Here is a 26586-nt window from a genome sequence, read left to right as displayed (position 1 = left end):
TCCAAAAACACTGCAAGAGGAGGAAGCAACAGGGCTGCGGTTAGCACGAGAAAACACAAACGGACTTACCTAAAATGATGGCGACGATCTTAGAGGAATCCATTTTCGAAATTGCGGTAAAAGGTTAAACAGGTTGTAGCAAACAAGTGGATTAGCAAGATGTTTAAATACGGCAATGTTTTTTATTAATAAAGCAGAACATTTCTATAGTGCGGAAACCAATAGAAAAAAAACGGAAACTACGGAGATTCAGGACCGGATACTTTTTTTATCAGGCTGTCAATTTTTCCTTGCCCAGAGCTCCGATCATTCCTGTGATTGCCGTGCTGACGTTTGTTCCGTGTGTTTCGTGGTAGCCTTCTTCGATGCGGTATTTCTGGCCCGGTTGCAATTGGCACAGCACCTCGCACGAGTACCCGGTAACCAGCAGTCCTGGTGGCCGGCTCTCCACAGCCTTGAGCACCTCGATCAGGTCGCCGAGTCTTGTGCGGATGATCCGCTGGTCCGGACACGAGGCCCGCTCAACGACACACACGGGCAGCTCGTGCGGCCACTCGCGCTCGTACAACAGCGGCAGGATGTCCACCATCTTGCCCAGAGACATCAGGAACACCACGGTTCTGTTGGCCTGGAACGGTGGCAGATCCGGCATCTTGCCCTTCTTGCCCGTGCCCGTGCACACCAGCACCTGGTCCGCCACGTCTCTGTGCGTGGTGGGCACCGTGGCCACCACCGGAGCCACCAGCGCAGACGTGAGTCCTGGCATCACCACCGGTTTATAGCCGTGCTTGGCAAAAAACCCGTACTCCTCGCCGCCGCGGCCAAAAATGTAAGGGTCTCCTTGCTTCAGGCGCACAATCTGTTTGCCCTGTTGCAGGTTCTGTAGTCCAATGTTGAGCAGCTCCTGCTGAGCGTTCTCGGCATTGCCAGGGAATTTGCGCGCAATGAACACCTCTGTCTTTTTCGGAATAATGTCCAAGATCTGCTGCGGAACAAGCTTGTCTGCCAGCACCAAATCGGCGTTGTAGATCTCGTGCAGTGCCCCCACGGTCAGCATCGAGAGCGAGCCCGGACCAGACCCGATCAGCGAGATCCGGCCGTGTTTGGCCCCGTCCCGGGACGAAACCACAGGACTGTTGGAGTATGCGTCTGTCAGGTCGGAAACAGAAATGTCGGCCAATTTCGACAACGGGTAGTACTCGATGATCTGCGAGAGCCATCTGGGCCGCTTCACGTCCTTGATGTCGTCCAGAATGTCCTCGTCCTCGCTGTCTCGGAACTGGATGCTGCGTTTCAATTGGCCAATGTTGTAGATGATCTGGTCCAAGTTCTCGGGCAGTTTTTGCACAATTTCTCTTTTGATTCTGTTGGCCAGCTTGCAGCTCTGGTGAGTCGTGGTGACGCCCATTTGGAAGTCTCCCTTCTTGTACGTCGACAGCATCGAGAAAGTCGACAACTCAGACGAGTTGGTGGTGTTGATGGGAATCCGCAGTCGCTTACACCGCTCATATAACTGGGTCTTGATTGGCCCGTCGCTGCGCATCGTCACAAACACCCGGTCAACAACGTTGTCCACGTCGCACCGACCAAACGTCTCCAGATCGCCGAGCTCGACCTCCTTCTGAACAATCTCCAACTCCTGCTGGTTGAAGAGCGCACTGTTCATGGCCTGCACAGCCAGGTTCTTGTTGATGAGGATCGGTTTGGCGCCGGAGTCGATGATGTTGCTGATGCGGTTGATCACCACACGCGACAGGTTCTCGGCGTCGTCGATGATCAGATGGTGTTCGCCCGAACACTCGTGTGCACAGAGGAACTTCATTAGGTGAATGACTTGGATGGGGATTGAATTTTTTTTATATATTTATTTGCACGGGTCACGTGAGCAGCTACTATCAGCGGAGAATACATGGACGGGGATTGAAATGCACAAATTAGGGTCCGCTTGCGGAGGATAACGTGGGGGGGGATTACTGTTGGGGGTATTACTGGGCGTTTAGGATGGTTTATAGTTGGCGTTTAGTTCGAAATGTCAGAAAAACGTCAACTGTTCTGGAGACATGTAGCTTTGGAATTTTATTAAAGGTGAAAAATTATTTTTCAGTAGATTATGGGACCAAAAAGACCGCAGGGGTTTGGCAAGAAGGCCAAAGCCAAGAAACAGAAAGTAGACGAGGTTGTTGAGGAGGTGCCTGTGACGAACGAGCTGACGGTCGAGTTGCCGGCCGAGGTGGACTCGAACGATCCGGTGACACAGCTGGAAGGATTATGGTTGACCTGGCTCAAGTCGGACAAAGATAACGAGTTGATCCTCAACGGGATAGTGCACGAGTGCGACCGGTTATTGCGTAATTGCAAGCAGAACGGCGGAAACGAGGACATTGAGCTTGGGGCGTCGTTCTATGCGATTTATGGTCTTTCTCTTGCTGGACTCGCGCAGTTCAACACGGAAGAGAGCGAGACGGGCGTGAAGGAGTACTTTGAGAACGCTATTGAACGGATCGAGAACGGCATGGACAAGTTCCCCGGCGAAGAAGGTCTGATTCTTGCCAAGAGTCAGATCATTCTGGATCGGATTCCTTTGGAGTACATTTCGCAGATGGACCAGGACTCACATAGCAAGGATTTTCCTGACGTTGGCGAGCTGCTCGAGGAGGCCACGAGGCTGCTTGAGGTTGGAATCAAGAACGCAGAGACAAAGGAGAACTACGCTATTTTCAACGGGAGCACGATATTGAGTGTTTTGGACTCATTTGACGATCTGCTGGATATCATTGCAAATTTCGGACGCGATTACAACGAGGGGCTCGACAGCGATGCCGAGGAGTCTGATGAGGAGGACAATGATGGCCAGAACGAACTTTCTACTACACATCCTCTTTTCAAAGTGCAGAACAACGACCAGTATCAAATGAACTTGCGGGACACAATTGCCAAGAGTCTGGAGCTGGCCCGGAAAAATGAACAGCCGGACGAGTCTGTGCAGCGGCGGTACCGCAAGAAGCTCGGAGAGTTGCTTTTGCTGGAGGCAGAAGAGCCGATTTCGATCTACACAGCCTTGGAATTTGGGTCCGATGAGGAGGAGAGTGGGGTTGGCGAGGAGCAGGCCAAAAAGAGCAAGAAGGCCCAGAAGAAGGCGCAGAAGCTGGTGGGACAGGCGATCGAGCACCTGACGGCGGCGTGGGACGAGGAGGAGCCGCAATCGTGGGTGGATCTGGCGGAGGCAGAGATCTCGATGGGGAACCTGTTTGCGGAGGAGGGTGAGCAGGAAAAGTGGTATGGACTTGCGGAGAAGAAGCTGGTGCGGGCAAACAACGCATCGCACGGCAAATACGAGGAGGTGCTGTCGAACCTGAGAGGAACTAAATAAGTGTAGAAGCATGTAAGTGAAGCATATGGAACGGAACCAAAATGCAGCAGGTCTGGGAATTTAGCCGATCCGGCAAGTCAAACAGGGCCTTGAAACGCAGAATGGAGCATCATTTCAGCTTGCCACAGCCATACAAACAAGATTTTCGGGAAAAGCAACGCGGTGGTGTTTACGTCCTGCCCGATAAGGAAAGTGTAAATATTTTTTCGTCAAGAATTAACATACCGTATGCAGTAACAGGAGAATATGGAAATGGATGTTCATGGTCCACAAACAATAAATGAAACATTCGAATGCGGAACACCCATCCTAAAACCTCTGTTTAATCTGTTTTAGGGCAGCAAAAGTAGGCAAGGTGAATCTATTGTTTCTGATTAAATTTGGATCAAGAAAAATAAAAACTTGGTTAAAAGGCGCTTTGTTTAATTCCAATACGATACATCGGTTTTTAATGCTCTGTGACCGTTTCTTCCTTCGCTTTTAAATAATTTGTTGTGTTAAGTATCATGAACGTTGATATGGAGATCGATTCTCCCTATAACAATCAATCAGATACCAGTTCTGGTGTTGAATTGCAGGATTCTCCCCTTGTTAATGTGCAGACTAAAACCCGGCCGTTGCGGCCTGTTTCCCATAAACGAACCAATTCTTTGAAAAGACCCCTCACCATGTCTCCCAAAGTCGACTCTCCAACCTGTTCAGGCCTCGCCGCCGATTTTTGCACAAACTTCCATGTGAACGTCGGCAACTTTGCCAACCCAAAGAAGATTCTATTGCCCAGCATGATGTGCGAGGAGAACAAGGAAAACGCTAAGAAGGTCATGTTCCGCAAGGGAAAACGAGTCCCTGCGTTCAAGTCCGACTCTCTTGCCTCCTCCTTTTACCATCACAGATCCAACTCGTCCTCTTCCTTGCTGGCCTCGTCCCAGTCTTCATCGCTCCACAACAGATCCAGGTCCCTTCTGGACACCTCTGCACCGCTCCAAATCCCCCCACCCACGCAGGTGTCGCCCGAAACACAGTCCATCATCAACAACTCACGCCTGAAAAAGAGCTTCTCGTTGATCAATCCGCAGCACCACAGCCTCGAATTTTCCGAGTCCTCCTCCAGCAGCGACAACGACGAGTCCGACCGCGACGACGAATCCGGTCACCTGCACGAGGTTGGCTCGCCATTGCAGCAAAAGAACAGGTCGCACAGTCGGTCGCGGTTGCAACTAAACAGCGACATCAAAAACAAGCTCCAGCGGGCTACCTCGCTTATCCAACCCCCACAGGCGCCCCCGCCACCAAAACCCAAACTGTTCAAGCTTTCCACCACAGACTTTGGATCAGAGCCCGGCGCACTGTCTGCTGGAGCCAACCAGCTCACCAGCAACATCAACAGTCTGAATTTTGGAGGCAGCTCCGTGCTTGACAGCAGCCAAATCGACAAGCTGCACCTGGACGGGCCTGCCGAGGACTTTGGGTGCGGGAACTCGGTGTTGGCCAAAAGTCCCGTCGAGACGTTCTTTGTGGATGACAGTCCGTTGCCGCGTATCAACGTTGACCAGTTCCACGAGATTTTGGTCAACTTCAAGGACAAAACTGCTGAAAAAACAAACCGGTACCTGGACTACTTTGACGAATTGATGGTGATCGACTGTCGGTTCGAGTATGAGTTCAAAGGGGGCCATATTGACTGTGCGTTGAACGTTTCTTCCAAGCGCGAATTGGAGGACCTGCTGTTGAACCAGTCGGTAATTAAAAAGACTCCAATGGAGTACACGGCCGAGCACCGCAAGCTGATGATTTTCCACTGCGAGTTCTCGTCGCACAGAGGCCCCCTGATGGCCAACCTGCTGCGCACATGGGACAGATACCTTAATAAGGAGTACTACCCGCACCTGTACTACCCCGACATTGTGATTCTGGAAGGAGGGTACCAGAAGTTTTACCAAAGATTCAATGGAGTGCATTGTTATCCGCTCAATTACATAGAAATGCACGATCCACAGTTCAAGGACGAGTGCGAGGACGGTTTGTACAAGCTGCGCCGGGACTCGAAGATGAGTCTGAACCGCAAGACGTCGTTCCACGGAAGCTCTGCGTCGCTGTCGCTGCGCAAGAGCTACACGTCCACGTCTGTGCTGAGTTTTGCAGAGTCGTCCAAGAGCACGAGCATTTTCAGTTTCAGCGAGTCGACCACAGACCTAACGGCCACCGCCGGCGACGGCGAGCTTGGCGGGTTTGGTGGCGCGGTGGATCTGGACGACTTATGCGACGAGTCGCCCATTTTGAAGAAAACCACTATGCTGAAGCCCTCGCCTGTTCGGCAGCCGCAACTACCGGAGTTCAAGAAACCGGCCAGTCCTCAGAAACTGTTCAAGCTCCCCCAGCTACCTAACAGAAAGACCCTGCATTTCCGCTCGAAAACAATGAGCTCGCTCTCCACAACCCCCCCACATTTCCCCCATTTCACAGACCTCACCAAACGGTTTGAGAAACACGTCGACACGCCTATAACCAAGAAATAGACATTGCATCTGAACTCAGTTCTCCTTGTAGCTGTTGCGTAGCAGGGCCTCGCGACACTCGCGGCCGCCGTGCGGGATGGGCCCGAACCTGTCCAACGGCCAGATCAGGTATTTGGCTTTTCCGATAATTAATCCGGTACTAATTGGCCCGTACGTGTTGGAATCTATCGAGTGGATGTTATCTCCCTCCACCCAAACGTGGTTGACCGGCACGAGCACTTTGGACCGCGTTTCCGGGTACCGCGGCACCACCAGGTCGCCTTGTTTGGCCTTGATGCGCTTTGTGTACACTTTCTCCGGGTCGATTGGCGAGCGCAGGAACACCACGTCGTCCACTTGTAAATTATGGATATTGGTAACCCCCCACTTCCATAATAGCACATGGTTCCTAGTGTGGGGGGATTCTGGCGGATTGAAAGTCGGTTTCATCGACATACCCTCGATCTTTCCCACCGACGCCACGCGCTCCGATACCACCCACGCCACGGGCACCCACGACAGAAACACCAGGCACACGCGAAGCGAGTACTTGGCCAGCGGCATGTGTTGTTTGAACGACGACATTAGTGCACGGATCCACAGTTGGCCACACTCCCGACACCAAACTATATTTTTTTTTTTTCAAGCCAGCTCTGAAAAATCTTATCTCATTACTAATATGCCTTCCGTTGCAAACGACGAGTTTGAGGTAAGCGCTAAACTTTTACGGCGTCTAAGCTAACATCCAGGCTGTGTATGCTGTGCCATTGCACTGCGATTCGTGTGTTGAGTCTGTTTCCGGCGCGCTGAAGCCGTTGCATGGAATTTCGAACCTGAACGTGGATCTTGCCTCCCAGAAAGTCACCGTTAAGGGCTCTGCTCCGCCGTCCAAGGTGATTGAGGCGATCCAGGGCATCGGCAAGGACGCGATTATCCGGGGCACGGGCCAACCAAACTCCGCCGCGGTGTCTATTTTGGAGTCCTTTGATGAGGCCGATAAACAGATGCCGGTCAAGGGCCTTGCCCGCATGGTGGCCGTGGGCCCGAACGAGATGTACGTGGACCTGACTTTGAGCGGGGTGAAGAAGGGCACGTACTACCCAAGCATCCGTGAGAACGGGAACATCTGGAAGGGAGCGCTGACGACGGGCAAGTCGATCTTCGACTTGCCGCCAATTGAGGCCACCGAGGCCGACGGCAACGGGTACAAGTGCCAGGAGTTCGTCAAGGTGCCATTGGGGATCACCGGGCTGATCGGCCGGTCGCTGGTGGTGTCGCACGAACCGAAAAACGTGTTTCTGGAAAGTCTGTGCGGGGTGATTGCCCGGAGCGCAGGCGCGTGGGAAAACGACAAGTACGTGTGCTCTTGCACGGGCAAGACCATTTGGCAAGAGAGGGTGGACGCCTTGGGTCGCGGAATCTCCAACTAATGAGGTGAACGTTGTATAGCTGTTATAAATGATCATGTGATTACTAAACGTAGATTACACAACAACATTGCCGTCGATGAGATCTTCTTCTGTGATTTCGTCCACTTCCTCCAGTTCGTCTGTGTCTTTGATTGATTTCTGTTTGGATGACTTGCCCGTGCTGGCTTTGGCCGACTCGAGCTCGCTGAGCACGGACTCGTAGTCGGCGCTGTAATCGTCGTCCAACGGCCGTTTCGAGCTGCCCTTCTTCACCACGGTGGGGTCCTTGACCAGTTTCAGGTCCGGCACGTCCAGCTCGTACGTTTTGTCCCGCTCCTTTTCGGGCAGACATTGCAGTATAACGAGTGAGAAAAGACCGAACAGAAGGAGGTACCCGAGCAGTTTGCGCTGCGGCGTGGTGAAGTAGTTGCGGGCGATCTTGTCGGCCCCGTGGCGCTTGGGCTTCATCGCGTACGGCCGCGGAAGATCGTACTTGTTGGCATACCCCTGCATGTTATTAAAGTGAGTACTTATTTTTCCAGGGTTATGAACACTTTACATGCCCAAATAACTTTTTTTTTTTCTAATCCTCCACTGGGAGAAAATTCTCTTTCACCGTTTTACTCTTTACAATCATGGGTTACTGTTACCAGTTATGAACCCCAATCTTTAAGGTTATGGATCGGGCTTCGTGACACGCTCTGAATGATGAATTTCTTGAAATGGGAATCTCTCTGACCTCGTTAAAACTCATGGAGAAAACACTTTATATTTCGTTTCTGACCAGAGCTCTCATGTCCAGTCCAGCCTTTCTTCCCCCCACCTAATCGTCTTTTTTGCCCGACACTGGCGACCCGGAACCGCTTTGCTGGTCCGCCTTTTGCTGGTACGCCGTGTGCAGGCCCTTGATCTGCTTTTTGAGGTTCTCCACGTCCAGCTCCTTCTTCTTGAGCTCCTGCTTCAGCTCCTCAAACTCGACCGTAGTAGTGCCCGTCTTCTCGTCCGAAGCCTTGCCCGCGTCAATAAGCAGCATCTTGTTCTTCACCAGGCTCTTGAGCAACCGGATGTTGAAACACACAGCCAGCCCCAGAAACAGCGTGGCCCCGGTCAAGTACATGTTGCGCTGCGCGTAGAACTTGCGCACACGCACCTCACTCCAGCTGGCCCCGGCAAACATTGGCGGAACAGGAGGCAAATTGGCCCCCGATCCAGCACCCCCTGTGTAGAACTCCTTGGGGATGTATGGCATTGCGGTCCGCGAGGCGTCAATGAACATCATTGCCAGAACGCTGGCCCCGAAAACGAGCCCCACCCGCACCTGCTGGTTCTGCAGCAGCCGGTATGCTGCGTTCACCGCAGCGTCCTGGACCTTGTGGGGCAGCGGGCTGACCAGGACGGCCATCAGTGCCATTTCAAACACCAACAGCCCGAAAATAAGATTCATCTGTAACGACATTGTGATATGTGCTCAATATAGTTGCCCGACAAGATCAGTCCAGCGCAAACTAAATGTATTCTTTTGCAAATTTCAAGCCTACTCCAGAGCAAAGTTAGCTATCTGGAATCGTGGGACAAAACACCCGTACACGGGGTCAGGTTTCCGGTTGGGGGCATGGCGGATTCACAGCGGGATAAGGGTTGACCACGTTGTGGAACTTGCGTGTGTCACCACACAAGCTTGCAGGACCAAGCCTTGGCAGCTAATTGATAAAGTGTCGATACCCGTTTCGTAAAAGAATGTCACAATGCTCACCTACACAGACTTAACACAATTAATTTATATTAGTAAACTATGGTTAAAACGAACTCTGGCAGGCACAAAGCGAAACCGAATGTTCCCATGGGACACCATGCCAGACTATCGGAGAACGATATTAAGAAAAAAAACAAACAACTTTTTTCTGTTGTGGGGGAAAAGGAAACGCAGCATCGAGCTGCTCAGCAGGCAGTGGCAGCACAGTAGCTCGTTGGATTGTAGAATTCCTGGGCCTGGCTCTGCTGCTGTCTCTGAGTCAGCGGTTGTTGTGATGAGACGCCGTAGCAAACACCGGTCGTCATCATAGGTGGAACCATTTGTTGTTGGTGGTAGCTCAATGGATAGTACCGTTGTGCGGCGGCAACAGACATGCCAGTGTGTTTATATGTTGATCTGGCTGTGTGTTGCGGCTGGAAAGAAAAGTAATCGCTGTTAACAGCCATTGGCGGATTCACCAACGAGTTGTTGTATTGCAGCTGATATGGATTTTCGAAAACCTGTTGCTGAACAGATTGCTGATAATCATTGTAGTAGGGCGACGAGTTCAGAGTACTACTCGCTGGAGAGTACTGAGAGGTCGCTGAGAATAGAGAGCTGGACGGGGATCTGTACTCGTACGGAGTACCATTCTGGAAACCGGATGGAGTGTCCATCGAAGGGGACATGAACGGGTCGTTGTACGGCGAGTGAACAGGCTTAGTCTTAAACTTGTCGCACCACGTCTTCCAACATTCCTCGATACACGAATACCCGTCTTCGTAGTGGAGTCTCCACTTGATCGAGCACAGCCAGTCGCGCTCGAGCTTGTTGATGAGCTCGAGCGACAAACCGGTGGCGTCAGACCAAGACTTGTTTCTGAACGTGTTGTCGTCATTGAACTTATTGGCCAAAACCAACGAAATTGTAAGATTCTCGAAAGCTTCGGAATCAACACTTATTGGAGTCTCTTCGCTCTCCATCTTCTCCGAGAGATAGAGGAGAGCAAGGACAATGGTGGATCTCGGCAGTCTTGTTGCGGAAAGGACAGACTTCACAGTGCTGTGGAAAGACGTGGAAGGGCTGTCTGTTCTTTTCAATAGGCCAAAACACAACCAGCAAACAAACTTAACCATTTGGTCGAGGTCGTAGTCGAGCACCGACGACACACCTCCAGTTGGGGCAGAGCTGGACTGCTCCTGCACAGGAGGAGGTGCCGCCTGGTACTGTTGTTGCGACGGATAAAACTCAGCCTGTGGAACATAGTAACCAGCCATGTTGTAGCCTCCAGAATAGGACATGGAGTGCTGGTGGTGGTACTGTTGTTGCGGAACAGAGGAGTTCAGCACATATGGCTGAGAGTGAGGCTGGTAGGAAACATGGCGCTGATGATATTGAGGAAGAACCCCCGCAAAGGACGGTTGAGGATAATTTTTTCCCGATGCAAACATCTTGATAGGAAATAGTAAGACGATGACTTAATTAAAAGGTCGTCTTAGCAAGTGGACAACTCAAACAAGCGATCTAGAGATCAAATATAAGTCCAAGGTTGAGAGTAACTTAATATCTCAAAAACCTATTCTGTATTTGATCTTCCCTTGTGTAGGATACCCTGGTTTTTTTGGTGATCTGTTGGTTGTTGACGCTGGATGAACAAAAAGAGCAATGAAGAACTGGTGTTCGATAAATGACTCTTTTGCGGTCTTCAACTGGGAAAATGATCACTTAAAAAGGTTTGGGTTTGTAGGACGAATACAAGTCAACCTTTTTGCCCACTAATTTTTTTCGCTTGGTGACTCGTTACCTTTTATATGAAGAAAAACTTTTTCCTGCCACCCGCATGCATGCGTTGTCCGCAGAAAAAAAACGAGGGCGCAATTTTTTTTTTTCATGGCGCAACAGTCAACCAGAAAACCTGGCGGCTACGGCTGCTACACACCCGTTTACCGCCGAAAATAGTTTGATGGCGACAGAAAACAAATAATTAAACATGATTGGTTTATTTCGGTATTGTAACTACTCGTCGCCGAATTCCGGCCCCGCGGTAGCGAGCAATCGGCGGTGCGATTTTTTTTCTTGCTTGTAATTGCAGCTACTTGTCTCATCCTTACACCAGATATTTCATTAATTATCCCTATAGAAAACCCATTAACCACCGAAACCGTACAAAGTTCTACCTTGTCTCTTCAAAGCGTAGACAACGTCCAAAGAAGTGACGGTCTTTCTCTTAGCGTGCTCGGTATAAGTAACAGCGTCTCTGATAACGTTCTCCAAGAAGGACTTGAGCACTGCTCTCACTTCTTCGTAAATCAAAGCGGAGATTCTCTTGACACCACCTCTTCTGGCGAGTCTTCTGATAGCTGGCTTAGTGATACCTTGGATGTTATCTCTAAGAATCTTTCTGTGTCTCTTGGCACCGCCTTTTCCTAGACCTTTTCCACCTTTTCCTCTACCGGACATTTTTCAATATGATATTTGTTGTATTTGCCACTAGAAGGATGGGGGATTATTTATATACACTTTGCCGGCAAAGGCGAAAACCCGGCTGGGCTAAAAGTTGGCCAATCATTTTGCGCAATTGAGCTGGCCCCAAATTTCCTCAGCCGATGTGTAAAATTTAAACTAATAATTCGCTGCATGTTGCAAATCGGAATGTGATTATACCGTTTCCACACCAAAAAGTATACGCCAGCTCGCTCGCGCGAAAAAAAATTATAAGTCCCCAGATTACGCACCTCGGTGAGTAAAATGCGGTCTGCCCTGACCGCGTAAAAATATGTCCGGAGCCATGGCACACAGTTTCTTATAAATACAAGTCCATTCGCACTTGGTCATCTCATTAGTTTTTTAACGCATTTAATTTAAAATGGCCAGAACTAAGCAAACCGCAAGAAAGTCCACTGGTGGAAAAGCTCCAAGAAAGCAACTCGCTTCCAAGGCCGCCAGAAAGTCCGCCCCAGCTACCGGTGGTGTCAAGAAGCCTCACAGATATAAGCCAGGTACTGTTGCCCTCAGAGAAATCAGAAGATTCCAAAAATCTACCGAATTGCTCATCAGAAAATTGCCTTTCCAAAGATTGGTGAGAGAAATTGCTCAGGACTTCAAGACCGACTTGAGATTCCAGTCCTCCGCTATCGGTGCTTTGCAGGAGTCCGTTGAGGCTTACCTCGTCTCCTTGTTTGAGGACACCAACTTGTGTGCCATCCACGCCAAGAGAGTCACCATCCAAAAGAAAGATATCCAACTCGCTAGAAGACTCAGAGGCGAGAGATCCTAAGCTTATTTTATTGGGTTATACTGCGCGAGGTTTATGTGTAACATACTGATTGGGTTTATACGTTTTTTAATGATATCTTCGGGTTGAACGTTTAATGTTTGTTTTCTGTAATTTCCTGTTCTACACCTAAAACCAAATGACAAGTAGCCATCTTTTTTTGAAAAACAAAACATTCAAGTAATTTATAAATCATTATGGATCCTTATAGCGACAGCGGCGAGCTTTACCAGCTTAGACAGCAGTTTTTTGCTGCCCAGTACGGCGAATTAGCAAAGACCAACCTGGAGGACCTGATTTTCTCCAATGACGAGAACAAATACAGAGCAATCCAGCTTCAAATAAGATCTCTGTTGGCTTTGGGCAAGTTTGACGCTGCGAAGGCCGAGATTGCCAAGGTGAGCGCAGAGGCTCCTTTTGACGAGGAGTTCAAGGCCCTGGAGGCGTACACCGGGTTTTTGGAAGGCGGCAAGACCAAATCTGAGTCGTTTGAGGCGATCATTTCGGCCAACGCTGAGAACGAACTTGTGAACCTTCTTGGTGGGCTTTATTACGTGTCTTTAGACGAGTTGGACACTGCTATTTCTCTGCTGTCCTCTTCTGAAGGGTTCGAGAACATTTCATTGCTGGTTTACGTTCACCTATTGTTGAACAAAACCAAGGACGCCGCCAAGATTCTGTCTAATTTCAGCCAAATATCCCAGGACAACCAGGTGTTCACGTTATCCCAGTCCTGGTACGACCTGATTGGCTACGAGGAGCCGCTGAAATCCGCTTATTATTTCTACGACGAGTTTTCGTCCAACGAAAACACGGTGAGTGTGAAGAACTTGCTGTGTTTGTTCATTTCGAACCTGAAACTGCTGCATTTCCCAGAGTCACAGGACATTCTGAACAAGATCGAGGAACAGGGCGATGAAGGTGTTGCTCAATGGAAGGCCGATCTGCTGATCAACAGAATCTCGTTTGAGATTTTGCAAGGAAACGACTATACAGAGCTGGTTTCTGAGCTTAAGAAGCTCGATCCATCTTCGAGCTACTTGGCCGATCTCAAGGAGAAGGACCAGCTTTTCGATTCTATTGTGGAGAAGTATACTGTTTAGATAGAAGTGTTGAACAAATGCATTACTTAACTACTGATGAGACTCTCTTTCCAGCTCCTCATCTGGGATCTCCTCCAGTGTGATTTTTCTAGGTTTTTTCACCGTTTCGGACGCCTTGACCTTTGGGATCTTGATCTCGAGCATTCCCCGCTGGAACTTGGCGCTGATGGCTTCTTCTTTAACGTCAGGGAACGACGGCAGTTTGATGACTCTTTCGAACGAGCCAAACCGTTGTTCAGAAACACGCACAATGTTCGAGTTGTTGACCGTCGCATCGTCCGAAAGGTACTTGTTGGTGACCTCTCCCTTGACAACGAGTTCCGACGAGGTTGGATGGAACTCGATGTCCACAAACTCTTTGGACACTCCTGGCAGAGCCAAAGCCACGATGTAGTTTTCCGGGAAGTCATAAACGTTGACTGCCGGTGAGAACGGAAGACTCGTTTTCGTCTGTGGGGCAGATATCTGCAACGGGTCGATTTTTGGCTCCTTCTGTTTCGTGTGCAGGTTCAACGAGGCCGAGTTGCGCCGGTTCAGTTTGGTCTTTGGCTTCGCTTCCTTGAGAATTTGCCCGATTGGGTCTGCTGGTGGTTTTGGGGTGTGCTCGGGCTCAGACTTGGCCGCTGGTTCTGCTGGTTCTGCTGGCCGAGTCACAATGGCTGGGAATTCCTGCGCAACCGGTTTGGCTTGCTTTCTAGCAAAGTACGGTCCAAACAGGTCCTCGAGTCTATATTGGGTCTCACCGTCATCAGCAGGCTCCTCTTCCTCGTCCTCGTACTCCTGGTACTGTTCATAAGGATTGAACTGCGGAACCTGGGGGTAGCCATAGGACCTTGGTCTTGCTCCGTAAAAGTACTGTGGTTGCACACGGTACGCAGACCGTCTGGACTGTGGTCTATAAACCTGCTCGTTGATGATGTCTCTAAGGTACTGCTGAAGAATCTGGTCCATGATGATATTTAGAACTGGTATGTCAAAATTGGATAACCACCTGATTTAATATAGTTGATCTGGAAATTACGGGTTATTCCAGAATATGCTAGATAAAAAGGCGGGCTCGCTATAATTTTTTTTTGCCCCTGACATTTCTTATCGTTGCGAAAATATGAGTGATTTGGCCAACTCGAAGGGACCGATGCCTTTCTCGCTGATCAAGCAGCTGGTGACAAACGGCGAGATCGACAAGCTTGTGAGATCGGAAGAGGTTATGAAGGAATACACCGCCCATAAGGAAAAGTTCAAGAAACAAGGCGCAGACATGATCACTTTTATTCTGTCTAGAGAGCTCAAATGGGTGCCTCAGGACGTGCCTCTGAACACGCCGTCAGAACAGCTGATTGAGGCGTTTGTCAAGCCGGCCGATTCGCGGATGTTTGCCAACGAGGCAGACATAACCATCGTGCAGAACACGTTTCCCTACTATGTGGAGCCCGGCGTACAACATCTGTGTGTGTGGGTCAAGTTCCCGATGCCGCCAGACCCGCAGTCCGACAAAGGCGATATCTCGCCGAAGGACAAACAGCTGGTGGAAAAATACATCACAAACACGTTCTGCAACTGGCTCGGGATCCCGAGATCTGATCTTGTCTGGTTCAAAAACTGGACAAGTCTACAATCGGTGAGGTCAATTCCACACATCCATGTCATTATCAAAGACATGGACCAGGATTCGCTCGATAAAGTCCTCAGAACAGGAGGCAAGGCCTTGAACTATGGAACGGAAGACTGCAAGTTATAAAGCCCCTAATAGAAGGGATTCTCTTCCATTTTCAAGCTCTTTTTGCGCAATAGATCAATAGTGTCCCCTTGGCGGATCACAAAGTTGGCCTGATGTTGGATCACGTACATTCCAAAACAGCTGTGGTACGGGTTGGTTTCATCGACGCGTCGATACTTGGCCATGGTTTTCGAAACCGTCGCTTTCTTATCGGGGACTCCAACAGCAAGATCGATATTGGGAATGGTGCAACGGATGCACTTGAGCGCGCCCGTGAAGCTCATGCGTCCTGTTTTCGACACCAGGTCGAACTTATGATAGAAATCCTCCTCAAACGGTCTTTCGATATCACATATAACAAGATTCGGTCTGAACGACTCCATTTTCACGTAGTCTACTTTTTCCCCCGCGCTCTGCTTCACGTACTGGAAGCTTTCCTGCGAGCACATGAGCATTGGATAGTAGTCATGGAACAGAGTCTTGCGGTCGACGTTGGACGGAGCTCCCACTTTGCATGCCTTTCCGGCCGGCGAATAGATAAGGACAGTATCTGGTAGCAGGTTCATGCTTTTGATGAAATCTTCACTCAACACCTTATCAAGAACATAGCCTTGCAATCCAGACTTCCACAGCTGAACTTTCTTCATTTCCGAGCCCAGAGAGCTGTTTTCGCGCACATAGTCGTCGCTGACGTTCATTGGAAGATAAAATGTGGATTGTTCGTTGGTGACGATATTATCATAGACGAACTTGAACCGGTCGCCGTCGATAGAGGCGTCCACGGTGGTTAGTTTCGGCGCAAACCGAAGCAACTGGGGCTTGTAGCTGTTGTTTTCCTTGTCATACGAACACAACACGTACTGTCTGTCGTGTTTGAGGCCGTAATTATCAGCTGTCCATTCGGTCACCTTGATACCTTTGGAAACAGCCTTGACTGGATAGATGATCAGATAGTCCACCTTACCGCCATAAACACCGTGCAGGTCCTTGTGAAGGAGTGTATTTTTCAGTCTGACTAATCCAGAGACCGGAATCTGGTACAGGTTGTACAGGCTTCTGATAAGAGTTCTGGCACGGGTTTTTCTGTAGGATTCGATGTAGGTCTGAATAGGCACAGTGTAGCTGTTGACCGAGACCGCCAGGGCCACCAAAATCAAAACCAAAGACGAAGCTAGCTGAACAAGTTGCATTTTGTAAATTGCTAACTCCTTGGCGCATCCCCTTGCCTGATAAGACGAAAATCCCCAGAGAGCCAGAACGGACTGCGTTACATAAGCACAAATATTTTTTATACATTTTTTTTGTTTTTGTTTATGGGATTCATAGTACCGGGGACTATCCTGAAGCTGGACGTGGAGTCGTCGTCGCGACGCCACAAGCGTGGGCTCAAGCGTGTGTTTGTGCCCCAGAAAAGTTTCAAAGAGTTCAATACGCGATATAAGCGCCAGAATGTGACCCAATTGATCCAGCATATAGAGCAAACCGATTCCCGCACCCGTTTGGCCACCACGCACAAAGCCCACACACTCACCGATCTGCCCACGGAGATTCTTCTGGGAATCTTTGTTGAGTCAGAAAACCTTGACAGTCTCGCGGCCACTTGCAAACTGTTCAGCCACCTGGTTGATCACAGCTACAACCATTTGGCCCAGGAAATTGTGCAACGCAAGTACCTGAAAGTGGTGCGAACGAAACCGCGCGAGTTTGCGTTCATAAAACGACGCGTCAGCAACGACATGGACCACGACCACGACGCCAACGCTCTGCGCACCGAGATCGAGAGGCTCAAGTACCAGCTCACTATTTCGCCAACCGTCTACACCTCCGCGCACCAGATCCGCATTCTGGACGAGCGTGTATTCGCCAACAAGTACCTGACATGTTCGATTTTTCGGTCGCTTTCGCCCGATCTGGTGCTTCCCACAACGACAACCGCCGCGATCCCGACAAAAATCGAGAAGCTACGCAACGACGGCGAAAAAAACCTAAAGACTAAAATCATTGAACTCCACAAAGATACGCCAATCAAGTTCCCTTATTTGGACGGCGACAATTTCACAGCCATAGACTACATTCACGGCAGATACCAAGACAAGCTGCTGGTGATCCGCGAGCTAATTCTACGAGACACGTCGTTTGTGTCTCCAATCTATCAGATCCTAAATCTTGTGATTCATTTAAATAGGGCCTACAGACGAGCCGGGCAGGGAGAACCAATCATCGGTACCCGGTTATACGAGCGGTTGATCGAGACAAACCGTCCGGCCAAAGACGGAGACTCCGATACTCCCCGAATTTCTGACCCTAACGTGATAATCAGCTGCTTGAAGTTCAACGAGCAGCAACTGCTGAAACTGGTGATGGCCGAGAGCGATTTGGAAAAACTGGCCTCTGATCTGCAGCTGTGGAGTTTCATCATGGAATCGAAGAGTTATGCGTACTTCCACCAGCTCGAGAAGCTGGGACTCAAGCCGACGCCTGTGGTGATGAAGAATTTCAACTAGTAGTTGAACTGCTGGGAAGGTTGTTCGTGCATCGGGCTGGCGACGACGGAGTTTCCAGTGTAATCGTTGAACCAGGCGTGCTGCAAGGCCTGGCGTGCGCTGAGTCTAAGTTCTGGTCTCATTTGGAGCAGGCCTTGCAGCAGGTTGAGAGCGAGACTGTCCATGTTGGGGATCAAGGCGTGCAGGTCCTGTGGGATGAACGAGTTGAAATTTGACCGGTAGTTCGGGTAATTGGTGACTCCTGGCCACGATCTTTCGTTTGGAGTGCCCATTATCCGGAAGATCTTGAACAATTGGTCTTCGTTCGACGAGCCGGGGAAAAGAGGCTTGCCCGTGTACATTTCGGCCATGATGCAGCCTGCGGACCACATGTCGATGGACGTGGAGTAGCTTCGCGAGCCGAGCAGCACGTCCGGCGCACGGTACCACAGAGTGACCACCTCGTTGGAGAACGTGTTGACCGGAATACCATACGCTCTAGCAAGTCCAAAATCCCCGAGCTTGAGCTCGCCTTTGCTGCTGATGAGCAAATTCTGCGGCTTGAGGTCTCTGTGCAGCACTCTGTTGTCGTGACAGAACATGATTCCTCTGAGCAACTGGAACATGAACGACTTGACCACATGGGGCTCCAAAGCACCGCTCTTGTTGTACCCGTTCGAGTCCATGTATCTTTTCAGGTCCTTGTCCAGATACTCAAACACAAGCGTCAGCTTGTTCTCTGTATGTATGACGTCGTACAACGTGATGATGTTCTCGTGTCTGAGCTCCTTCATAATGGAGATTTCTCTAATGGCTGTAGAAGGCGTTCCTTCCTCGCTGTCGAGGTTGATTTCCTTCAACGCGACAAACGTGCCCAGAGCGCGGTTCCTGCCTTTGAAAACAGTGGCGTACGTGCCTTCGCCGAGTTTTTCCAGTTGCTGAAATTGAGAGGCCGAGGCGGACATGGTAAGAGCACAAATTATCTTGACACCTTGTAAATGTATCTAAAAAAAAATTAGTCTGCACACTCGAGTCGATCGACGAAATTTTTCATCTTGCATTTCAACCACCTCCATGTCGGCCAGAGCCCCGTCCCCCCGCCGCAACACCGAGGAAACGCTCAAACCGCGCGAGATCCCCAACATCCGCGACAAGCCGTCTGTGCTGGGCCCGCAGTGGTGTGGGATTTTCGAGACCGACGTCGAGTTCGAAAGCGTCCATTTTATCCAGGCCATGACTAACCTGCTTCGCAACCCAAACATCAACTCCACCGTCATTTTGCGCGCCGACGTGCTCAAAGAGTACACCTACACCTACCCGGACGGGTCTGACGAGCCGTTCTTGGAAAAGTACATCGCCGAAGACACCCAGGACATTTCCAGTGGAGACCCATCAGAACCGGTCCTCACTCGCAACATCGACGACACAGAGATCAAACAGGTCCCGTTGCCCGACAAGTACCGGCCCAGGATTGAAATGGTACGCCGTATGATCCCCAGGAACCCGTCCAAGGACTACGTGATCAACCAGACCTGTTTGATGATGGAGGACGGCCACGACGACGTGCTCATCATCTACACGCCGCACATCAAAAACCCGGCAGAGATCCCGTTCTACTTGCCGCCGGTGCGGTCGATCGCGCTGCTCTACTCGAAATCAAAGCTCTCGATCCACTACCTGCCCTTTGGCACCGTCCAGGAGCTGAAGCAGATGAGTCCGATCGAACGGCCGGTGAGAATCGCGTACCGGCTCATGAGCACCGCGCAGCGCCACTCGGACGGCGTGCGCAACGGGTACGAGAAGCGCGTCAACCACGATCTCGTCGTGTCGAAAGTCGCGTTCCAGGACCGCTACATCCTGCTCAAGCAGAAGTATGCTCGCACGCTCGTGGAGGACTGGCGAGAAAACACCGACCCGCGTAAACACGTGTTCGAGGACATCGCCATTGCCGCGTTCCTGATCGAGTTCTGGAACAAGATCTACCCGGACAAGGAGCTGTTTGAGTTCCGCGACCTGGGCTGCGGCAACGGGCTGCTGGTGTACCTGCTTTCCATGGAAGGGTACAACGGGATTGGGATTGACGCGAGAGCACGCAAGTCCTGGGAAATGTACCCACCAGAGGTGCAGAAGAAGCTCAAGGAGCAGGTGATCATCCCGAGCGTGCTGCTCAGACCGCACCCGGCCGTCCGCACACACTTTTTCTCGGATAACGGCCGTGTTTTCAAAGTGCCAGCTCCCAAAGACGCCCTGCCCGACGTGAAGCTCGCAGACAAACAGCAGCTCGTGGAGCTGTTCACGGCCGCCGATATCCTGGCCTCGCCGCAGGTCAACGCCGCAGAGTTCCCGAAAAACACCTTCATCATCGGCAACCATTCTGACGAGCTCACCACGTGGATCCCGTTGCTGGGGTACCCGTTCATGGTGATCCCGTGCTGCTCGCACAACCTCAACGGCGACAAGGTGCGGTACGCGGCCAAGAAGCTGCCCGCCTCCCCCAACTCCCCGACCTCGTACACGTCCGACTCGCGGTATGCCACCCTGGTGGACCACGTCGAGTACATTGCAACCATGTTTGGATGGCACGTCGAGCGCGAGATGCTCCGCATCCCGTCCACCAGAAACGCCGCGCTCATCGGGTACACACCCAACAACTTCCTGCCCAAGTCCATCTACGAGATCATCGCCATGGAGGGCGGTGCCGACCGCTGGGTCGAAAACACCATGGCGCTGATGAAACGGCCTCCAAGAAACCATTAATAGTACACTTATAAACGATCTACTCTATTTCTTTCCCTGCTTGCGCTTTCTCTTGAACCCGATCAGACGCTTCACGTCGTTCGATAGCCCGCTCTTGGTCTCTGTTTCTGTCTTTTGGCGCTTCAGGGGCTCTCTCTTGTCATTGGCTCTGTCGGGGCGGGCTCTTTTCCTGTCCGGCTTCTCGTCGCGCTTGTTGCCGCGCGCCTTGCTCAAGATGATCTGATCATGCCGCCGTTTCATCACCTTGGCGTTCTCAATTGCAAACTCTACAATCAACCGCCGTTTCGTGATGGTCCCCTCACTTTCTGCCACCTTTTTCTGCTCCTCGTCCAATCCAACAAGAATATCTTCGCGACTCACCTCGTGCGCGTTCAGCCACCGCAGCGCCATCAACGCACTCTTGTGGTCCCGGTACTCCAGGAAACCGTATCCTCTGGACCGGCCCATGGCTCCAGACCCTTTCACCTCGGTGATGATCTTGGCCTGTTTCACCACACCTGTCTGTTTCTTGGACTTCTTCTCCTCCTCCTTCACGCCAAGCTTCTCCTGGAGATACTCCTTGTGTCGCTGCGACCTGGCAATCTCCTCCTTGTTCAACGCGTGTCGCTTGCCTTCCTTAACTTCGGTTGCAAACTGCACAATGGCTTTACGACCCAAAGCTTTAAGGGCCTTCTCGTTCATCGCACGCGGCAGGTTCCGGATTGCCAGTCTAGTCAGCGACAGGTGTAGCGTCGGGTTCTTGTTCAGCTGCTGCACACGCAGGTTGTACGACTTTTCACGCACGTCCAGGTCGGTCTTGCTGATCAGGGTAGCCAGCCTCGATCCGGACGTGATACGGCCCTCATTCAGCAAGAACAGGTTCCGCTTGTCCTTCTCGTTGGGCACACGGCCCAGCAGCTCCTGGCGCGCAGCCGAGTTCCGCTCGGCCATCTTGGCAGCAGAGCCTCGGTCAACGGTAGCACTGATCTGTAAAACACGACCCTCGTACACATACAGCGGCGAGACGTCGTCGGGAATCAGCATCGAGTTCGGGTTCACCTCTGGAGCGTTCAGCAGACAGTCCTCGTAGTCCTCGGCGCGCTTGAACGCCACAAACGCCGAGCCCTTGGCCATCTGCGTGTTCTTGTCCATCACGGGAAGAGCGTAGCGGACGGGCCCGAACTTGGAAAAGTGCTCTTCGAGCGAGTCCTGCGTCGCATCGTACGGGATGTTGCGCACAAAGATCGAGAAGTTGTCCTGTCTGTTGGGCCGCGGTCTGTCGAAGTTGGGGTCCGGGGTGTTTTCTGCCTCGCTGCCGTCGTCATTTGCTGCTTCCTCCTCCTCGTCTTCACTATTGTCTTCGTGCGCTGACTGCTCTTCGTCCTCAGACTCCTCTCCCCCACTCTCGGCCTCAGACTGCTCCTCCTCACTCTCACTCTCACTCTCACTCTCCTGCTCCCGCTGGAAGTCCTCCCACTTGCTCTTGTCGATCGCAAAGTCAACAGCCACCTCTCTGCCCTGGATCTTGAGCCCGGCAGACTCCTGCACAGCCTTTGCTGCTGCAGAGTGGCGCATCATCGTCACAAACCCAAACCCGGTCATTCTGCCCCCCTTCTTGCGAGGGATGTGCGCCTCCTTCACCTTGCCGTACTTCAGAAACTCCTTCACCAGGTCGTTCGGCTCCCGCACAGACCACGGCAGGTTTCTCACAATCAGCTTGGCGCTCTTCTTCATCGCCACCTCCTGCGACTTGGCCCGTGGCTCCACCGTCTCCTTTGCAGCCTTGTCCTTTCTCACTCTGCGCTTTGCAATAGAAACCTTGAGCAGTCTGTCCTTGAACTTGTTTTTCTTCGAGTCCTTCAAGGCATTCAGTGCGTCCTCGTCGGTAACAAACGAAACAAACCCAAATCCACGGCTCTTTCCCTCGCTGTCGTTCACAATCACAGAGTGTCGCACCGGAGCGAACTGCGAAAAGAAGTCGTTTAACTCCTCGTTCGTTCCACTTGGCGCCACGTTCTGCACAAACAGCGTTCTTCTGTCTAATCCATCCTCACTGGACGTTGATCCAGGCCGTTCAGACATCCTCAAACTGTTTAGGACCGTTCCTGCAAAATCTATCTAGATCGATAATTTTTTGGAAATTTTTCTTGAAATTTTTTTAGCCTCATATTTACCCGTGCAGACCAAAAATATCTCTATCGCGTTTTGTTTACCATGAAACAAACAGGCATCTTGTCCAACAGTTATATTCCGCCGTTGGCGCCCCAACTCGTTGCCAAAGAGCTCGCAAAGCTCAACCAGGACTCCCTGTTCAATCTGGTGGACCTGTGGCTCAAGATGGCCGCCACACAGCCTAAACCCACCAAAGATCAACGGGCCCAGGGAGTCACCCAGAAAGAGCTGCTGCTGTATTGCACAGAAACCTTGACCAGACTCAGAGACCAAAAGGCGCCAAAAAGAAAACTAATCGACAGATTGTTGGTCGATTACTACCCTAACGGACTCAATGCTCTCCAACTGGCCCAGATCGATATCCAGATGATGGTGGACAAACCAGCAAATTATAGCTGGGTATCGTCCACCGCAAAGGTCGTTGCCGACGAGTCAACTGTGCTCGACGACTTTGTGTTCTCATTGGACTCCCAACTGTTCCTCGACCGACTCATCACCAACCTGTCCAACCTCTATCTCACCCACATCTACATCTCAAGACACCCAAGCTTCCCGCTCATTCTTATCCGGATCCAGATGTACGAGTACGTCCACTTCAAGAAGTCGCGCTCTACAGACCCAAACATCGCAGACAAAAACCAGCCAGACATCCTCTCGCGCACACCGTACTACCTGGCCATCCCCATGAGCTCGCCCAACCTGATCCACTCCGCCTCGAACGAGGACGATCTTGTGTCGAAGATCATCCTGCAGTCCGTCGAGATGACGCTGTCCTCGCCGTTCCGCCAGATCCAGCTCCACGCCAACCCAGACCCCCCAGTGCGCACTTTGGAGGCCATCCACGTTTTAAAAGGTGTGTCGCGGTTCGGCCAGTCTCTCGCCAGCTGGACGCCCTATGCCGACGGCACGGTCGATATCAACCCTCTGGGACTCGAAGCAGACCACCTTGCCCTCAATCCGTCGCGGCTGGCCGCAACAACCGATAAGAAACAGCTGGTGGCCAGTCTTAAGTTTAAAGGATCTACAGCCCCAATCAAGTCAGAAACGCTTTTCGAGTCCAACAGACAGCCGTTGAAAACACGCAAGCTCAACAACGAATCCACAGAGTCCAGCTACGCCTCCCTGGTGCCCGTGCAGTTCGGCGAGTTCATAATAGAAGACACCACCACAGGCTCCGCAGATCCTACTAATATCAAGTTGCGGTTACTGGGCAACGATATATTTGCCGGCATGCACGAGCTCGCAGTTACAGATATCGTCGACCCGGAGAAAGTCCCTGGCTGGCTCACCGGGTCTGAAAACTCCACGGTCGGCCGTGTGAAGAACGGCAATCTGTCCTAGCTCATCGCCGACCGGTGAGTCGCTCTATATAGTCGTCTGCCAAATGAATATGGACGGTGTTCTCGGTGAGTCCCTTGATCAACGAGATCGTCTCAACGTCCTTGCGCTTGTACGCTTCTTCAATCGCGCTCTTGTAGTCGTCGCAGTTGATGTAGCACTGCACTTTCGTCTTGTACGGCATGCTGTTGCAGTGACTTAGATAAATGGACGCGTGCCGTTTGTCGCCAACTTTCAGTGACTCCAGATAGAAAGGCTCGTACCCGATCGGCGACTGCTTTTGCACTGCAAAGTCGTACAGCTCTCTGCGTTTGTCTGGGATCTGTGCGTAGGTCTTGAGTACTTTGTAGTAGAACTGTTTGTCGGATATCTTCAAGTCCTTCTGCACCTTGGTAGCACGTTTCAAGTCCACTCTAATGATGGCCTCTAGTAGCTCAAACGACGAGGATGCCTCGATACCCAGTTCCTGTTCGAGCTTGGCCTTTAAGTCCACGTTCTTTGCTTCCTCTTTGAGCCATTTGGACTCGGAGCTAGTGAATTTGGATCTAGCAAGAGTCTGCGACGCCTTGTTGAGCAACTGGCGCTCTTTCTGCTTGTCTGTCGCGGTATCCAGTTTGTTCAGCTCAACCAAACTCAATCCGATGATCGAGTCCTCTTTGTAGTAGTAATCTCCCAGAAGCTGGAGATCTTTCGACGCAAGCAGTGTCAAAAACACCCCAGACACGCTGGCTTTGCGGTTGAGCATTTTGAGAAAGTCGGCGCGAGTCACCTTGTTCATCAGACTCACCAAAACGTACACTATTGAGTCCAGATCCATGCTCTCGTCGGCTTTGTTCAATGCAGAAGCGTCCTGTCCCATTTGGAGAAGCAACGGAATGGCCTTGGTCACGTCAGTTTCCAGACTCAATAGTTTGGTAGCCAGATCGGACCGCCCTTCAACATAAGCGACCTGCGAGATCTGAGCATACGAAACAAACTTGCCTTTGAGATGCTTCAGGATGTCCGCTAGCATGTCTTCGTTGTTCAGCTCTGAAAGTCGTATTTTCTCACATGCCCAATTGATGTAGATGTTGTCCTTTGGCAGATCCATAAAGTCTGCTATTTTCAAACACAGATAGTGCTGTTTGCGCAGAAGCAGCAGGTCGATCAGTCTGTCAAGGCCGAGTTCAGTGAACTGGATGTATGTGAGGAAAATGCCAACCTCTGGCTGGCGGATAATGTTGAGGATCCGCAGGTTGTCGCATGTCTCGACAAACTCGTCGGCGTTGTACATTTCAAGGGTGGTTTTCCCGAACGAAGCGGCCCTTAGCAATTTCTTCTGCCAATAAGAGTCGAATTCTTCGGCGGCCGCACGGATGCAATGGTCTACCGCGTCCGACAGCTCTGTGCTGATGATTTCCAAATTTTCGTTGGCTTTGGGCGACTGGTGGTCGATCTGGTCAATGGCGTCGAGTAGAATGGCACTTGGAGACGTGGACCCAATGCGGAACGTTTCTGCGGTGTAGTTGCTCACACGGGAGACAAACTGGAGATGGTCCTGGTCGAGATAGAGCAAACCGTCTAGTTCTGGCCGCAGTCGCGTGAACGAGTCGAGATAGAAAGTGATCGACTCGTCGGACGGGCCAATCAGTAGCATCTCATCGGCATAGCACACAATAACGGCGTCGTTGCCACACCACTCAACCTGTAACGGGTTCCCACGCGGACATTTGAACGTGTTGAGCACATTGGCCATGTCACTTGTGAGAATAAGTACTGTTTCCGAGTCTGCTCCATACAAAGCAACGAAGTCTCCATTAGGTGCAGCTGAAACAAACCTGAACGGCCCATACTTGAGCACCTCTGAGTTCTGAACAGACTCGCCGTTCACTATGAGTGCATCTTTCGTCGAAACAATCACTTTCAACTCAGAATTAAACACTGCTGGTACAACGTTCCATCCCACGTTGTTCTCCTCCACGTTGAACAGATCTATCACTGTGTGGTCATGGTACACAATGTGTTTGAAACCAGCCAAAGTTTGCGCCACAAACCCATTTTTCATGAAACTAACCTCAATCACATCGGAACCTATCTCGTACTCCTCAAAATCCCCATTATAGTCGGTGTAGACACGGTACTTGCCGTGACGCAACACCACGATGAGCTGGAAATCCTGTGTCCAGCCAAGATATGCTACCTCGCCAAGCTTGGCGGGCCACGCAATCGTCATCACACTCGCCCCCGACCCGGTGTAAACCTCTATCGAGCCCTCCAGGTCGAGACTATACACGGCAATTGCGGCCCCATACGGCGCAATGGCCACGAGCGAGTGCTCTACATTAACGTCTTGCCACTCCAGGTCGAACAGCAGCCGGCTGCGGTAAAAAACGTCCTGCAAACGCTCCCAACCCAAACTAGGAGTAGTCATTAATTAAACAAGAAGAAAATAAATTATTCCATTTTTATTTATTCATGTCCGAAGAGGTGTCGCCGTACGTGACGCTAATTTCCAACGACGGGTTCCAATTTCTCATTTCCAAGGACGCCGCGCTGGTCAGTGGAACGTTGAAGGGAATGCTCAACACGTCGTTCCAGGAGTCGTCCACCAACACCATCAAACTGCACGAGCTGGACGGGGTGTTGCTGGAGAAGGTGATCGAGTACCTGTATTATAACCTCAAGTACAAAGAGTCAGTGGACGTGCCAGAGTTCGACATTCCGACCGAGATGGCGCTCGAGCTGCTCGTGGCCGCGGATTTCTTGGACGTTTGAACG

General features: G+C 51.1%; 30 protein-coding genes across 30 annotated transcripts; 16 read left to right on the top strand and 14 right to left on the bottom strand.

Moving 5' to 3' along the window:
* Positions 1 to 271: 271 nt before the first annotated feature.
* On the bottom strand, positions 272 to 1822 carry OGAPHI_000753 (uncharacterized protein; the record flags this gene model as incomplete). Its single annotated transcript, XM_046208882.1, has 1 exon — positions 272 to 1822. The coding sequence occupies one exon, from the start codon at positions 1820 to 1822 to the stop codon at positions 272 to 274; it is 1551 nt and encodes a 516-aa protein (XP_046064410.1).
* Positions 579 to 782, top strand: OGAPHI_000754 (uncharacterized protein; the record flags this gene model as incomplete). Its single annotated transcript, XM_046208883.1, has 1 exon — positions 579 to 782. The coding sequence occupies one exon, from the start codon at positions 579 to 581 to the stop codon at positions 780 to 782; it is 204 nt and encodes a 67-aa protein (XP_046064411.1).
* Positions 1823 to 2110: 288 nt separating the features above from the next.
* Positions 2111 to 3370, top strand: OGAPHI_000752 (uncharacterized protein; the record flags this gene model as incomplete). The annotated part of the gene is made up of 1 exon (XM_046208881.1): positions 2111 to 3370. The coding sequence occupies one exon, from the start codon at positions 2111 to 2113 to the stop codon at positions 3368 to 3370; it is 1260 nt and encodes a 419-aa protein (XP_046064409.1).
* A 506-nt stretch (positions 3371 to 3876) lies between these two features.
* On the top strand, positions 3877 to 5886 carry OGAPHI_000750 (uncharacterized protein; the record flags this gene model as incomplete). The annotated part of the gene is made up of 1 exon (XM_046208879.1): positions 3877 to 5886. One exon carries the CDS (start codon positions 3877 to 3879, stop codon positions 5884 to 5886), a length of 2010 nt encoding a protein of 669 aa, XP_046064407.1.
* OGAPHI_000751 (uncharacterized protein) lies at positions 4257 to 5645 on the bottom strand (the record flags this gene model as incomplete). The annotated part of the gene is made up of 3 exons (XM_046208880.1): positions 4257 to 4406; positions 4626 to 4980; positions 5485 to 5645. The coding sequence occupies 3 exons, from the start codon at positions 5643 to 5645 to the stop codon at positions 4257 to 4259; spliced, it is 666 nt and encodes a 221-aa protein (XP_046064408.1).
* A 15-nt stretch (positions 5887 to 5901) lies between the features above and the next one.
* OGAPHI_000749 (uncharacterized protein) lies at positions 5902 to 6450 on the bottom strand (the record flags this gene model as incomplete). Its single annotated transcript, XM_046208878.1, has 1 exon — positions 5902 to 6450. One exon carries the CDS (start codon positions 6448 to 6450, stop codon positions 5902 to 5904), a length of 549 nt encoding a protein of 182 aa, XP_046064406.1.
* Positions 5963 to 7295, top strand: OGAPHI_000748 (uncharacterized protein; the record flags this gene model as incomplete). The annotated part of the gene is made up of 2 exons (XM_046208877.1): positions 5963 to 6574; positions 6657 to 7295. The coding sequence occupies 2 exons, from the start codon at positions 5963 to 5965 to the stop codon at positions 7293 to 7295; spliced, it is 1251 nt and encodes a 416-aa protein (XP_046064405.1).
* Positions 7296 to 7349: 54 nt separating this feature from the next.
* On the bottom strand, positions 7350 to 7787 carry OGAPHI_000747 (uncharacterized protein; the record flags this gene model as incomplete). The annotated part of the gene is made up of 1 exon (XM_046208875.1): positions 7350 to 7787. The coding sequence occupies one exon, from the start codon at positions 7785 to 7787 to the stop codon at positions 7350 to 7352; it is 438 nt and encodes a 145-aa protein (XP_046064404.1).
* On the top strand, positions 7372 to 9007 carry OGAPHI_000745 (uncharacterized protein; the record flags this gene model as incomplete). The annotated part of the gene is made up of 3 exons (XM_046208859.1): positions 7372 to 7493; positions 8239 to 8385; positions 8668 to 9007. The coding sequence occupies 3 exons, from the start codon at positions 7372 to 7374 to the stop codon at positions 9005 to 9007; spliced, it is 609 nt and encodes a 202-aa protein (XP_046064402.1).
* OGAPHI_000746 (uncharacterized protein) lies at positions 8098 to 8730 on the bottom strand (the record flags this gene model as incomplete). Its single annotated transcript, XM_046208870.1, has 1 exon — positions 8098 to 8730. One exon carries the CDS (start codon positions 8728 to 8730, stop codon positions 8098 to 8100), a length of 633 nt encoding a protein of 210 aa, XP_046064403.1.
* Positions 9008 to 9212: 205 nt separating the features above from the next.
* OGAPHI_000744 (uncharacterized protein) lies at positions 9213 to 10457 on the bottom strand (the record flags this gene model as incomplete). Its single annotated transcript, XM_046208848.1, has 1 exon — positions 9213 to 10457. The coding sequence occupies one exon, from the start codon at positions 10455 to 10457 to the stop codon at positions 9213 to 9215; it is 1245 nt and encodes a 414-aa protein (XP_046064401.1).
* On the top strand, positions 9512 to 10462 carry OGAPHI_000743 (uncharacterized protein; the record flags this gene model as incomplete). Its single annotated transcript, XM_046208837.1, has 2 exons — positions 9512 to 9651; positions 10159 to 10462. 2 exons carry the CDS (start codon positions 9512 to 9514, stop codon positions 10460 to 10462), a joined length of 444 nt encoding a protein of 147 aa, XP_046064400.1.
* Positions 10463 to 10996: 534 nt separating this feature from the next.
* On the top strand, positions 10997 to 11436 carry OGAPHI_000742 (uncharacterized protein; the record flags this gene model as incomplete). Its single annotated transcript, XM_046208826.1, has 2 exons — positions 10997 to 11018; positions 11099 to 11436. The coding sequence occupies 2 exons, from the start codon at positions 10997 to 10999 to the stop codon at positions 11434 to 11436; spliced, it is 360 nt and encodes a 119-aa protein (XP_046064399.1).
* Positions 11155 to 11466, bottom strand: OGAPHI_000741 (uncharacterized protein; the record flags this gene model as incomplete). The annotated part of the gene is made up of 1 exon (XM_046208815.1): positions 11155 to 11466. One exon carries the CDS (start codon positions 11464 to 11466, stop codon positions 11155 to 11157), a length of 312 nt encoding a protein of 103 aa, XP_046064398.1.
* Positions 11467 to 11845: 379 nt separating this feature from the next.
* Positions 11846 to 12782, bottom strand: OGAPHI_000739 (uncharacterized protein; the record flags this gene model as incomplete). The annotated part of the gene is made up of 2 exons (XM_046208793.1): positions 11846 to 12284; positions 12730 to 12782. 2 exons carry the CDS (start codon positions 12780 to 12782, stop codon positions 11846 to 11848), a joined length of 492 nt encoding a protein of 163 aa, XP_046064396.1.
* OGAPHI_000740 (uncharacterized protein) lies at positions 11873 to 12283 on the top strand (the record flags this gene model as incomplete). The annotated part of the gene is made up of 1 exon (XM_046208804.1): positions 11873 to 12283. One exon carries the CDS (start codon positions 11873 to 11875, stop codon positions 12281 to 12283), a length of 411 nt encoding a protein of 136 aa, XP_046064397.1.
* OGAPHI_000738 (uncharacterized protein) lies at positions 12478 to 14179 on the top strand (the record flags this gene model as incomplete). Its single annotated transcript, XM_046208782.1, has 3 exons — positions 12478 to 13370; positions 13438 to 13773; positions 13921 to 14179. 3 exons carry the CDS (start codon positions 12478 to 12480, stop codon positions 14177 to 14179), a joined length of 1488 nt encoding a protein of 495 aa, XP_046064395.1.
* On the bottom strand, positions 13414 to 14334 carry OGAPHI_000737 (uncharacterized protein; the record flags this gene model as incomplete). The annotated part of the gene is made up of 1 exon (XM_046208770.1): positions 13414 to 14334. One exon carries the CDS (start codon positions 14332 to 14334, stop codon positions 13414 to 13416), a length of 921 nt encoding a protein of 306 aa, XP_046064394.1.
* Positions 14335 to 14488: 154 nt separating this feature from the next.
* OGAPHI_000736 (uncharacterized protein) lies at positions 14489 to 15121 on the top strand (the record flags this gene model as incomplete). Its single annotated transcript, XM_046208759.1, has 1 exon — positions 14489 to 15121. One exon carries the CDS (start codon positions 14489 to 14491, stop codon positions 15119 to 15121), a length of 633 nt encoding a protein of 210 aa, XP_046064393.1.
* Positions 15122 to 15126: 5 nt separating this feature from the next.
* On the bottom strand, positions 15127 to 16290 carry OGAPHI_000735 (uncharacterized protein; the record flags this gene model as incomplete). Its single annotated transcript, XM_046208748.1, has 1 exon — positions 15127 to 16290. One exon carries the CDS (start codon positions 16288 to 16290, stop codon positions 15127 to 15129), a length of 1164 nt encoding a protein of 387 aa, XP_046064392.1.
* Positions 16291 to 16413: 123 nt separating this feature from the next.
* OGAPHI_000732 (uncharacterized protein) lies at positions 16414 to 20340 on the top strand (the record flags this gene model as incomplete). The annotated part of the gene is made up of 3 exons (XM_046208715.1): positions 16414 to 17603; positions 17870 to 18549; positions 18671 to 20340. The coding sequence occupies 3 exons, from the start codon at positions 16414 to 16416 to the stop codon at positions 20338 to 20340; spliced, it is 3540 nt and encodes a 1179-aa protein (XP_046064389.1).
* On the bottom strand, positions 17601 to 18548 carry OGAPHI_000734 (uncharacterized protein; the record flags this gene model as incomplete). The annotated part of the gene is made up of 1 exon (XM_046208737.1): positions 17601 to 18548. One exon carries the CDS (start codon positions 18546 to 18548, stop codon positions 17601 to 17603), a length of 948 nt encoding a protein of 315 aa, XP_046064391.1.
* OGAPHI_000733 (uncharacterized protein) lies at positions 19563 to 20252 on the bottom strand (the record flags this gene model as incomplete). Its single annotated transcript, XM_046208726.1, has 1 exon — positions 19563 to 20252. The coding sequence occupies one exon, from the start codon at positions 20250 to 20252 to the stop codon at positions 19563 to 19565; it is 690 nt and encodes a 229-aa protein (XP_046064390.1).
* Positions 20341 to 20364: 24 nt separating the features above from the next.
* On the bottom strand, positions 20365 to 22401 carry OGAPHI_000731 (uncharacterized protein; the record flags this gene model as incomplete). Its single annotated transcript, XM_046208704.1, has 1 exon — positions 20365 to 22401. The coding sequence occupies one exon, from the start codon at positions 22399 to 22401 to the stop codon at positions 20365 to 20367; it is 2037 nt and encodes a 678-aa protein (XP_046064388.1).
* OGAPHI_000730 (uncharacterized protein) lies at positions 21548 to 22441 on the top strand (the record flags this gene model as incomplete). Its single annotated transcript, XM_046208693.1, has 1 exon — positions 21548 to 22441. One exon carries the CDS (start codon positions 21548 to 21550, stop codon positions 22439 to 22441), a length of 894 nt encoding a protein of 297 aa, XP_046064387.1.
* Positions 22442 to 22533: 92 nt separating this feature from the next.
* On the top strand, positions 22534 to 23832 carry OGAPHI_000729 (uncharacterized protein; the record flags this gene model as incomplete). Its single annotated transcript, XM_046208682.1, has 1 exon — positions 22534 to 23832. The coding sequence occupies one exon, from the start codon at positions 22534 to 22536 to the stop codon at positions 23830 to 23832; it is 1299 nt and encodes a 432-aa protein (XP_046064386.1).
* OGAPHI_000726 (uncharacterized protein) lies at positions 23385 to 26426 on the bottom strand (the record flags this gene model as incomplete). Its single annotated transcript, XM_046208648.1, has 4 exons — positions 23385 to 23603; positions 23888 to 25513; positions 25586 to 26186; positions 26308 to 26426. 4 exons carry the CDS (start codon positions 26424 to 26426, stop codon positions 23385 to 23387), a joined length of 2565 nt encoding a protein of 854 aa, XP_046064383.1.
* On the top strand, positions 24246 to 24491 carry OGAPHI_000728 (uncharacterized protein; the record flags this gene model as incomplete). The annotated part of the gene is made up of 1 exon (XM_046208671.1): positions 24246 to 24491. One exon carries the CDS (start codon positions 24246 to 24248, stop codon positions 24489 to 24491), a length of 246 nt encoding a protein of 81 aa, XP_046064385.1.
* On the top strand, positions 25563 to 25931 carry OGAPHI_000727 (uncharacterized protein; the record flags this gene model as incomplete). Its single annotated transcript, XM_046208659.1, has 2 exons — positions 25563 to 25581; positions 25687 to 25931. The coding sequence occupies 2 exons, from the start codon at positions 25563 to 25565 to the stop codon at positions 25929 to 25931; spliced, it is 264 nt and encodes an 87-aa protein (XP_046064384.1).
* On the top strand, positions 26284 to 26583 carry OGAPHI_000725 (uncharacterized protein; the record flags this gene model as incomplete). Its single annotated transcript, XM_046208637.1, has 1 exon — positions 26284 to 26583. One exon carries the CDS (start codon positions 26284 to 26286, stop codon positions 26581 to 26583), a length of 300 nt encoding a protein of 99 aa, XP_046064382.1.
* Between the last annotated feature and the right edge of the window lie 3 nt (positions 26584 to 26586).

Source organism: Ogataea philodendri (genome assembly GCF_020536065.1).
Source record: "Ogataea philodendri strain CBS6075 chromosome Unknown scaffold10, whole genome shotgun sequence".
NCBI lineage: Eukaryota > Fungi > Ascomycota > Pichiomycetes > Pichiales > Pichiaceae > Ogataea > Ogataea philodendri.
The sequence above is the reverse complement of the archived record's forward strand: the minus strand, read 5'-3'. Positions and strand labels throughout refer to the sequence as shown.